We start from the raw sequence: 12,122 nt of genomic DNA, 5'->3' as shown, positions 1-12,122 counted from the left end.
AGTATAAAAGTTGGGGTCTGATGTTGCAGATGTATAGAACGTGGGTTTGGCCGCATTTGGAATACTGTGTCCAGTTCTGGTCGCCACACTACCAGAAGGATGTGGAGGCTTTGGAGAGAGTACAGAGGAGGTTTACCAGGATGTTGCCTGGTCTGGAGGGGCTTAGTTATGAGGAGAGATTGGGTAAACTGGGGTTGTTCTCCCTGGAAAGACGGAGGATGAGGGGAGACTTGATAGAGGTGTATAAGATTATGAAAGGCATAGATAGGGTGAACGGTGGGAAGCTTTTCCCCAGGTCGGTGGTGACGTTCACGAGGGGTCATAGGTTCAAGGTGAAGGGGGGGAGGTTTAACACAGATATCAGAAGGACATACTTTACACAGAGGGTGGTGGGGGCCTGGAATGCGCTGCCAGGCAAGGTGGTGGAGGCGGACACACTGGGAACGTTTAAGACTTATCTAGATAGCCACATGAACGGAGTGGGAATGGAGGGATACAAAAGAGTGGTCTAGTTTGGACCAGGGAGCGGCACGGGCTTGGAGGGTCGAAGGGCCTGTTCCTGTGCTGTATTGTTCATTGTTCTTTGTTCAAATCCATGCCGACTCTCTGTAGAACAATCCAGTCACTCCCATTCCCCTTCTATATTCCCTTTCCCCTCAAGTTTATTTCCTTCATGTGCCCATCTAATTTCTGAAATATATTAAAGGGGACAGTAAACTAATATCGGACAGAGACGTGTCTGATGTTGTTTTTAATTCATCCTTGCGACATGGGCATTGCCGGCTGGGCCAGCATTTATCGCCCATCCCTAATTGCCCTTGAACTGAACGGCTCGCTGGGCCATTTCAGAGGCTGGCTGAGAGTCAACCACATTGCTGTGGCTCTGGAGTCACATGTAGGCCAGACTGGGTAAGGACGGCAGATTTCCTTCCCTAAAGCACATTAATGAACCAGATGGGTTTCTTGGTCAATCGACAATGGTTTCATGGTCATCAGTAGATTCTTAATTCTAGATTTTGTTTTTAAATTCAAATTCCACCATCTGCCGTGGCAGGATTCGAACCCGGGTCCCCAGAACATTAGCTGTGTTTCTGGATTAATAGTCTAGCGATAATACCACGAGGCTTTCAGCTCCCCTGTTCTTATATGGTACAGATTAGATATATTATTTATAGCTCTGTAATAAAATACACTTATTATATCTGGCTGTGTAATTTTGGACTGCAGCTATATTATATATTTCCAACAATCTCTTCCCTCAGAGAATTGTTAATATCTAGATTTCTCTTCCACAGGGGCCAGTGGAGGGATTGAATATATTCAAGGATGAGTTAGACAGTTTTTGAATGACAAGGGAGTCAATAATTATTGGGAACAGGCTGGAAAATGGAGAGAAAGCTCAGATGAGGAAGGATTTCTTCACTCAAGGATGTGGTGATGTTTTGGATTCTCTACCCCAGAGGACTATAGAGCCTCAGTCATCAAGAATTTTCAAGAGAGGGATTGATAGGTTTCCAGATATTGAAGATATCGATGGATATGGGGGACAGTGTGGGGAAAATAATGCAGAGGTAGATCAACCAATAATCTCAATGAATGGTTGAGCAGATTCGATGGGCCGAATGCTGACTGCAGCTCCTATTTGTTCTGATTTCTGTGCTGGACAGGAAGCAGTGAGCATGGATCTGTCAATCAGCCTCAATCAGCACCTTCAGGAGAATTGGGAGGGTGAATATTAGATACAGCAGAGTGAGAATGGAGGGAGAGTGTGTGGGATGGAGATTTACAGCTTTTGGGGAATGGGAGAGGAAAGAACATTCATTTGAATCATAGAATTGCTGCATCTTATCAACCGTCCCTGAGCTTTCACAATGAATCCCACTTCTGAGGACACCCTTATCTCTGACTTGTCTGTACTGCTGGCAGTCTCACAAAGCAGCTGCCTGTGTGCTGATACGGGAGGCCCTGCTCGGCAAGTTTAATGCTCCATGACTGTGTCTTTAATGAATGCTCCATAAACTAGAAATGTAGATTTGAATTTCGATCATATTCTGAATTGCGATGTTTTTTTCTAAATTGACTTACAGGATATTAGACAAGGAGAAATCAGACAGAAATCTCCAACATCACATCGAGATCTGACAGAGTGACTCGATTTCTTGGAACCTGAATATCATCGGCCTTTGAATCGAACAGGAGAAAAGATTGTTTGGCCTCTTGGCTTCAAAAGATTGTAAACATCACTGTGACTAGAAATGCACTGAGATACACACACCCGAGTGAGAGTGTTCCAGTGCACTGAGTGTGGAAAGAGCTTTAACCAGTTACACAGCCTGAAAATACATCGCAGCATTCACAGCGGGAGAGACTGTACCTGTGTTCTGTGTGAGATTTAACTGGTTGTTTAACCTGGAGAGTCACAAGGACACCCGCACCATGGAGAAACCGTGGAAATGTGGGGACTGTGGGAAGAGATTCAGGTTCCCAAATGAGCTGGAAATTCATCAACGCATTCACACTGGGGAGAGACCATTCACCTGCTCTGTGTGTGGGGAGGGTTTCACTCAGTCATTCAGCTTGCAGAAACACAAGGTCACTCACACGCAGGAGAGACCCTTTAAATGCTCTGACTGTGGGAGCGGATTCAAAAGCTCTCGGGAACTGATGGCCCACCAGCGCATTCACACTGAGGAGAGACCGTTCAGCTGCTCTCACTGCACAAAGAGATTTAGAACATCATCCGGTCTGCGGAGACACCAGCGAGTTCACACTGGGGAGAGGCCATTCACCTGCTCGGTGTGTGGGAAGGGATTCACTCATTCATCCCACCTGCAGAGACACAATTTCACTCACACCAATGAGAGACCCTTTAAATGCTCTGACTGTGGGAGTGGTTTCAGAAGCTCTGGAGAACTGCTGAAACACCAGCGCATTCACACTGAGGAGAGACCATTCAGCTGCTCTCACTGCACAAAGAGATTTAGAACGTCATCTGACCTGCAGAGACACCAGCGAGTTCACACCGGGGAGAGACCATTCACCTGCTCTGTGTGTGGGAAGGGATTCACTCAGTCATCCCACCTGCAGAGACACAATTTCACTCACACCAATGAGAGACCATTGAAATGCTCTGTGTGTAGGAAGGGATTCACTCAATTATCCCACCTGCTGACACACAAAGTCACTCACACCCAGGAGAGACCCTTTAAATGCTTTGACTGTGGGAGTGGCTTCAAAAGCTCTGCAGGGCTGATGTCCCACCAGCGCACTCACACTGAGGAGAGACCGTTCAGCTGCTCTCACTGCACAAAGAGGTTTAGAACATCATCCGACCTGCGGAAACACCAGCGAGTTCACACTGGGGAGAGACCGTTCACCTGCTCTGTGTGTGGGAAGGGATTCACTGTTTCATCGAACCTGCGCACACACAATCTCACTCACACCAATGAGAGACCGTTTAAATGCTCTGACTGTGGGAGCGGATTCAAAAGCTCTCAGGATCTGGTGTCCCACCAGCGCATTCACACTGAGGAGAAACCGTTCAGCTGCTCTCACTGCACAAAGAGATTTAAAAGGTCATCCTACCTGCAGTCACACCAGCGTGTTCACACTGGGGAGAGGCCGTTCACCTGCTCTGTGTGTGGGAAGGGATTCACTCATTCATCCACCTTGCTGAGACACAAAGCCACTCACTCCAAGGAGAGCCCCTTTAAATGGTCTGCCTGAGGTCAGTGCGTCTGGGAAAGGGGCACACTGATGTGTTTTTATTTTAAACAGGAGGATCCATTGAAAAGCAGCTCTGGACGATATGAGCACCTCCTGACCTACTTTCAATTCATTTCAAATCACCCATCACTTTCCGTGGAATATTCTTTATTCTTTCCTGGGATGTGGACACTGCTGGCAAAGCCCCAGCACACGTTGCTCAGCTCCTAATTGCCCTTGAACAGAGTGACTTGCTCGACCATTTCAGAGGGACAGTTAAGATTCACCCACATCGCTGTGTGGGTCTGGATTCACATGTAGGCCAGACCGGGTAAGGATGGCAGATTTCCTTCCCTAATAGGGAGCATGAAGAGGGTGAACTGGATGGGTTTTTACAACAGTCGATAGTTTCATGGTCACCGTTTCTGAGACTAACTTTATATAATTCCAGATTGATTCACTGAATTCAAATCCCACCAGCTGCCTGTCCCCAGATCCTTTGCCGAGTCTCTGCACTCTTCTAGAAAAAGTGAGAGGGCATGGGATCCAAGGGGCTGCTGCCCGGTGGATCCAGAACTGGCTTGCCCAAAGGAGGCAGAGAGTGGGTATAGATGGGTCTTTTTCTAAATGGAGGTCGGTCATCAGTGGTGTGCCCCAGGGATCTGTTCTGGGACCCTTGCTGTTTGTCATTTTCATAAATGACCTGGATGAGGAAGCGGAGGGATGGGTTGGTAAGTTTGCCGACGACACGAAAGTTGGCGGGGTTGTGGATAGTCTGGAGGGATGTCAGAAGTTACAGAGGGACATAGATAGGATGCAAGACTGGGCGGAGAAGTGGCAGATGGACTTCAACCCAGATAAATGCGTCGTGGTCCATTTTGGTTGGTCAAATGGGATGAAGGAGTACAATATAAAGGGAAAGACTCTTAGTACGGTAGAGGATCAGAAGGACCTTGGGGTCCGGGTCCATAGGACTCTGAAATCGGCCCCGCAGGTGGAGGAGGTGGTGAAGAAGGCGTATGGTGTGCTGGCCTTTATCAATCGAGGGATTGAGTTTCGGAGTCTGGGGATAATGATGCAGCTATATCAGACCCTCGTCAGACCCCACTTGGTGTACTGTGCTCAGTTCTGGTCGCCTCATTACAGGAAGGATGTGGAAAAGATTGAAAGGGTGCAGAGGAGATTTACAAGGATGTTGCCTGGATTGAGTGGCATGCCTTATGAGGATAGGCTGAGGGAGCTCGGTCTTTTCTCCTTGGAGAGACGAAGGATGAGAGGAGACCTAATAGAGGTGTATAAGATGTTGAGAGGCATAGATCGGGTGGACTCTCAGAGGCTTTTTCCCAGGGTGGAAATGTCTGCTACGAGAGGACACAGGTTTAGGGTGCTGGGGGGTAGGTACGGGGGAGATGTTAGGGGTAAGTTTTTCACACAGAGAGTGGGGGGCGAGTGGAATCGGCTGCCGTCAGTGGTGGTGGAGGCGAACTCAATAGGGTCTTTTAAGACTCCTGGATGAGTACATGGAGCTTAGTAGGATAGAGGGTTATAGGTAGGTCTAAAAGGTAGGAATATGTTCAGCACAACTTGTGGGGCCGAAGGGCCTGTTTTGTGCTGTAGTTTTTCTATGTTTCTATGTTTCTATTACTCGGCCAGTGACATTCCCACCACCTCCCCCTGAATGGAATATTCCACACAACCCTTAGTTAAACAGGAAGGAGAAAAGAGAAATGCTTTGACCTTTGGATGACCTCATCACGAACTACAGAAACTTAAAGCTGACCATTCTGTAAAAGTTTATAAACTTTATTTTTATAAAACACAGAGTAAGAAACAGGTGAAAAGTAACGATGGACATTCTGACTGACATCAGAAACATTGATTGACCGGATAAACACTCACTACATCACAGAGCGATCCTCAACCATTAAAGAATTGACCCACAATAAGGAATGAGAAAGCCTTATAAAAAGGGGCAGGAGTTTACACAGAGAGGTGACACCCACAGCTGCTCAGGATGATGGAATTCAGTTCAGGAAGGGGATAAAGTGAGAAGCTTTTGTGATTCAAGGCAGAAGTATTGACCAATCTGGAATCAGTGCTTCTCGAGTTTGCTGACCAGCCGAACACTTCAATTAATCTCATCATAAAAACCCCCAGTGTAAATAACATGGATTTGACTGACAAATGGTGAAGGTTTAGAGCCACAAGTTTTGACTTCCCATTTGAGCCTGGGACACCTTTCTGTCTCTATTGCTCGTGTCAATGACAGCCAGGTGATGGAGCTGAGGGCAGCATTTAGCTGAGAATAACGGGGCCTGCGCCCCAGTTGGGAAACTGCCCTGGGCGTCGCACTAATACAGAGACAGGAAGGTACTGGAAGGTTGACTGGAAAATGGACCTCCAACCAATCGGGGCTCGGGAGGGGGTGACCGAGGCTGATGGTGACGTGACCCCCCGGGTTCAGTGTCCCTGTGTCCAAAGCGGGGAGTCAAAGGAACAGGGGACAGAGCAGCTGAAGAGAATCCAGTTGTGTCCAGAACATTGTGAACATCCTTTTACTCTGGTTGTCTTTGATCCTCAAGTCATTTTCTGTTCGTTTTAACCATGTTCTGTTTCATTAATAAACTTTTATCAGTAAAAATATTTGATTGTTTTGGACTTTTCCTGATGAGATTGATGCACTTTAGGGAAAGTGGGTGAGAGGGGTTGGCAGGCTCTTTAACAGAAAGTGAGTCCCTCTAAGGTAATTGGCAAAGGGGCCAGAGGGGGAGATGGGATTTTATTTTTGACTCTGCGATGTTAGAAAATGGGGTTCAGGGAATCAATTAACCCTTTCTCCCCTTTTCCCAAACTCTGAAATGATTCCCAGTGATAACCCTTATTGGTGACAGTGGTTAGATTTTATTCAGTATCAATAAGAGCTGACACAGGCTAATGTCTGAGCAGTCGTATCAAAGTGCAGCAGCATTACCATTACACTCTGGGTAGAAGCAGCATCTCCACGGAAATGCTCCCTGCTCTGCCCCAGATGCCATGGCACCAGTCAATGCAAAATGTAAAACCTCGACTAATCTCTGTGCTCGGGGAATCCCTTCTTATACTTTGTTACATCATAAAGACTATGGAGACTGATTTATCCCAATCATTGCCCAGCTAACATTTGAACGGACCAATTTGAAAACGTGTCATTGAACCATCTGTACCCGCACAAGCCACGTCAAACTCTAAAACCAATTGTCTTCCCACGCTCCGTCCCTGGTACAGGGAGTCAGCATTCCCATGCCAAGCAGTGAAAACATGGTGGCTGTGACACCCAGGTATCATCCAGGATTCAAGGCCCTCCTGTTTTCTCTGTCCTCTGGGAGCTGTTTATCTCCCTGTTCCCACACAGCAAGTCGTCTGTTCTCAGCTCTGCTAGATTTCTGCTGAAGTTTTGCCCCTTTTACACCTTTCGGATCAATAAAACATTTGGTTAATGAAGATCCAAACCACAATTTCCCATCCTGTCACCTGTCAACCATCCTTACCCAGAGTGTAATCACAACAGGGATAAAAACAGGAGAAGTGTAACAATCAAATTCAAAATCAATGCACAGCCAGTCATAGAATTTAATTTAATATTCACTAATTAGCAAGAAAACCCGAAGTAGGGGGTCCCCCAGGATTCTTACAGTCCACACCTTGAGGGGGGAGAACTCTCTCTCTGACCCCTCACTCAATTTCAATCCGTTATTTTCCAGTTCTGTTCTGGCCCCGCCTGGGGTAACACCTGGTTGATCTTGTCTTCCGAAAGAGCATCGTGAGTTCCAGGTTACTTGTACAAAAGGACAGATGCTTCAAGCAACAGATCAAGCATAGATGTAAAAGATTCTCCAGCTCTCTCTTTACCCCTATCCAACTTGTGGACAGTTCTTACTCAGTATTATTTCTCCCAAGCGGTTAATTGTCCTAATCTATAATATTATCCATTTTACTTTAATTTCACTCACTTTGTGTCCATGTGCAGTGTGTTTAATTGGATCCTGATTGTTTTGAACTCAGTTTCTCTCTGGAGTGTGTGTCAGTGCCTTGATGATGTCACAATGTTGTCTCAATCCCCTGGCCACATGAACCATGTCATCTCCTGCTGTGTCTCAAGTAGCTGTGTGTGTTTGGGACCCGCTCTTCACTCCATCTCACCATGAATTTAGGCTTGTTATTTTTCACATGTAACAAATCACATCTGTACACTCACTCCGGTATCCCAAAATCATGTCACACATTCTTAACTCTCAGATGCACAAATGAAATGATCAAAGTGAGTGTCTGTCTTTCTTATCTCCCCCTGTTACGGTGCTGATATTTCATGTAGTGGCCGGGCTTTCAAATGTGGATTTCTTTAAAACAAAGTTCATGGACAAAGATGTAAATATCTTCCAGAGAAATTGATCGACTTATTCATCCCATCGACACATTCCAGACTTTCACTAGAATGCAGGTGGATACCAGATTGATATATTCCATTCAACCACACCCAAGGGGAGTTATTCCAATTCCCTTATTGTCCTGTTGTGATGTATTTTTTCCAACTAACCACAGGAGACCCAGGGACATGTTACAATAGTTTATTCATGCTTCAAGCCCAGAGGGAACTACCCCAGAGAAAGCACTGGAAGACCACCCTCCTGTGATACAGCTCAAAGTCACAGCTCTCTCATACAGTAATCACAGAGACATCATTCTAATACAACTCTCAGCTCCAAGTCACAGATACAGACAGCTTACACAGTTATTCAATACAGTGAGAAATGCAAGGGGGGTTGTGAGGAAAAATATTTTGATGCAGTGAATGGTAATGACCTGGAACTCGCTGCCTACGACGGTGGAGAAAGTGGAGACAATAAACAATTATAAAGGAAATTGGATGGGCATTTGGGGGGTTTCAAACAGAAATGCTGACTAAATATCTCTGAACTTCCTAACATCCTGTCACTCTGTGATCCGTGTGAAATTTGAAACCAGGTATTCGCAACAAGACTCAAAGAGCATCAGCCCACTGGAGGCAAAGTCATGAGACTGGCCAGTCCAGCAGAAAGAAACCCTCCGACCCTCCCCATTGACCAACTGTGAGAATGAACAAAATGCAGTCCTGGATGTAATTGAGAGCAGAAACAACAACAGCAGAATCCAACCCCTGGAATCACTCGTGAACTTGTTGGTGTCTCAGCAGCTGGGATGAAACTCTGAATCCCTTCCCACACTGAGAGCAGGTGAATGGTCTCTCCCCAGTGTGAACTCGCTGGTGTGTCTGCAGATTGGATGACTGAGTGAATCCCCTCCCACACTGAGTGCAGGTGAATGGTTTCTCCCCAGTGTGAACTCGCTGGTGTCTGCGCAGGGTGGATGACAGAGTGAATCCCTTCCCACACTGAGAGCAGGTGAATGGCCTCTCCCCAGTGTGAACCCGCTTGTGTACCTGCAGATTAGATAACTGACTGAATCCCTTCCCACACTGAGAGCAGGTGAACGGTTTCTCCCCAGTGTGAACTCGCTGGTGTTTCTGCAGGGTGGATGATTGAGTGAATCCCTTCCCACACTGAGAGCAGGCGAATGGTCTCTCCCCAGTGTGAACTCTCTGGTGTGACCGTAGGCTGGATAAGTCAGTGAATCCCTCCCCACACTGAGAGCAGATGAATGGCCTCTCCCCAGTGTGAACTCGCTGGTGTGTCTGCAGCTGGGATAACCGAGTGAATCCCTTCTCACATTGAGAGCAGGTGAACGGTTTCTCCCCAGTGTGAACCTGCTGGTGTCTCCATAGAGCGGATGCCTGAGTGAATCCCTCCCCACACTGAGAGCAAGTGAACGGCCTCTCCCCAGTGTGAACTCGCTGGTGTTGCTTCAGGATGGATAACCGAGTGAATCCCTCCCTACAGTGAGAGCAGATGAATGGCCTCTCCCCAGTGTGGCTGCGCCGATGAGCTTCCAGCTGAGATGGGGATCTGTATCTCTTCTCACAGTCCGCACATTTCCATGGTTTCTCCATGGTGCAGGTGTCCTTGCCGCTCTCTTAGGTGGACAATCAGTTGAAGCCTCGTTCAAACACAGAACACGAGTGCAGTCTCTCCCCGCTGTGAATGGTGTGATATTTATTCAGGCTGTGTAACTGGTTAAAGCTCTTTAGTCAGTGCACTGGAACACTCTCACTCGAGTGTGGCCGTGTGTTGCTGCTTTTCCAGTCACACTGATGTTTGAAATCTTTTCAAATCGACAGACTGGACAAACGTTTCTCCTTCTAGATTCAAAGGCCGATGATATTCAGCTCCCAAGGAATATGACTCTGTCAGATCTAGACGTGACGTTTGAGATTTCGGAATGCGCTTCCTCTTTCAATATCCTGTAAAATAAGTTTATTAAAGCCATCACTGTCAGAACAGGATAGAAATTCAGAAGACACAATTCCAGTTTCTATAGAACATTATTTCCTCCCTCATTTCCCGAAAGCTGTAAATCTCCATCCCACACACTCTCCCTCCATTCTCACTCTGCTGTATCTAGTATTCACCCTCCCAATTCTCCTGAAGGTGCTGATTGAGGCTGATTGACAGATCCATGCTCACTGCTTCCTCTCCAGCACATAGAAATTATAAGAAACAGGAGCTGCAGTTGGCCATTCAGCCCATCGAACTGCCTCAATCATTGATTGAGAATTGGCCAATCTACCTCAGCGTGGGGTGCATAATTCCAAAACTACACCACATACTTGAGTGAGGAAATCCCTCCTCATCTTAACTTTCTCTCCCTTTTTCTCCCTGTTCCCCATAACGCTTGACGCCTTTATCAATCAAAAATCAGTTTAACTCACCCTGGAATATATTCAATGACTCTCACCCTCCACTCATCCCTGTGGAGAAGAAATCCAAACACTAAGGACTCTAATAGGCAAGAGACGAATGACTGGAAATATCTAAGGTCGCTACAGTACAATATGAGTTCTGTCTGAAGCTCAATCTTCATTCAGAGAGGAGCAGTTCAGCTGGGCCGGAATGGAGGACGCTGCGTGCAGCCATGCATACAGGTCCCGGACTTTGATTGGCTGGAGGACCAGCGCCCATCCGGTCCTCCACGGGTTGCCATTGGTCAATCTGCCGCATGTAGACAATGTGGGGGCGGAACCCGAGCCCACGTGGGTTTGGGCGGGGCTTTGACCGCCAGCCGCTCTGAGCTGGTGTCCAATCCGCAGTGTGCTGCTTCTGTAACCGGTGATATTGCTGCCAATGGGACACTGTGTGCTCTGAGTCATTGTGACCGCACAAGAGCATTCACTCTGCTCCGCGGTGACGTCTCCGCGTTCAGGCGCGCGGACCCGGGAGCCCCGCCCCCACCCATTGTTCCCCCAGTCTGTACATTCCACACATTGTTAGTCCAGTCATAAGAACATAAGAACATAAGAAATAGGAGCAGGAGTAGGCCATCTAGCCCCTCGAGCCTGCCCCGCCATTCAATAAGATCATGGCTGATCTGACGTGGATCAGTACCACTTACCCGCCTGATCCCCATAACCCTTAATTCCCTTACCGATCAGGAATCCATCCATCCGCGCTTTAAACATATTCAGCGAGGTAGCCTCCACCACCTCAGTGGGCAGAGATTTCCAGAGATTCACCACCCTCTGGGAGAAGAAGTTCCTCCTCAACTCTGTCTTAAACCGACCCCCCTTTATTTTGAGGCTGTGTCCTCTAGTTTTAACTTCCTTACTAAGTGGAAAGAATCTCTCCGCCTCCACCCTATCCAGCCCCCGCATTATCTTATAAGTCTCCATAAGATCCCCCCTCATCCTTCTAAACTCCAACGAGTACAAACCCAATCTCCTCAGCCTCTCCTCATAATCCAAACCCCTCATCTCCGGTATCAACCTGGTGAACCTTCTCTGCACTCCCTCCAATGCCAATATATCCTTCCTCATATAAGGGGACCAATACTGCACACAGTATTCCAGCTGCGGCCTCACCAATGCCCTGTACAGGTGCATCAAGACATCCCTGCTTTTATATTCTATCCCCTTCGCAATATAGGCCAACATCCCATTTGCCTTCTTGATCACCTGTTGTACCTGCAGACTGGGCTTTTGCGTCTCATGCACAAGGACCCCCAGGTCCCTTTGCACGGTAGCATGTTTTAATTTGTTTCCATTGAGATAGTAATCCCATTTGTTATTATTTCCTCCAAAGTGTATAACCTCGCATTTCTCAACGTTATACTCCATTTGCCATATCCTCGCCCACTCACTCAGCCTGTCCAAATCTCTCTGCAGATCTTCTCCGTCCTCCACACGATTCACTTTTCCACTTATCTTTGTGTCGTCTGCAAACTTCGTTACCCTACACTCCGTCCCCTCCTCCAGATCATCTATATAAATGGTAAATAGTTGCGGCCCGAGT

General features: G+C 47.2%; 1 protein-coding gene across 1 annotated transcript in view; it reads right to left on the bottom strand.

Moving 5' to 3' along the window:
• The window catches only part of LOC144485223 (uncharacterized), a 92,220-nt gene extending 82,491 nt beyond the window's left edge, over positions 1 to 9,729 (bottom strand). The window contains exon 1 of the mRNA XM_078203431.1: positions 8,889 to 9,729. Within this exon, the coding sequence (XP_078059557.1) occupies positions 8,889 to 9,727 (839 nt within the window). The 5' untranslated portion in view covers positions 9,728 to 9,729. The remainder of the gene's footprint in view (positions 1 to 8,888) is intronic.
• Between the last annotated feature and the right edge of the window lie 2,393 nt (positions 9,730 to 12,122).

This window comes from Mustelus asterias, unplaced genomic scaffold (genome assembly GCF_964213995.1).
Source record: "Mustelus asterias unplaced genomic scaffold, sMusAst1.hap1.1 HAP1_SCAFFOLD_171, whole genome shotgun sequence".
NCBI classification, from domain to species: Eukaryota; Metazoa; Chordata; class Chondrichthyes; order Carcharhiniformes; family Triakidae; genus Mustelus; species Mustelus asterias.
The sequence above is the reverse complement of the archived record's forward strand: the minus strand, read 5'-3'. Positions and strand labels throughout refer to the sequence as shown.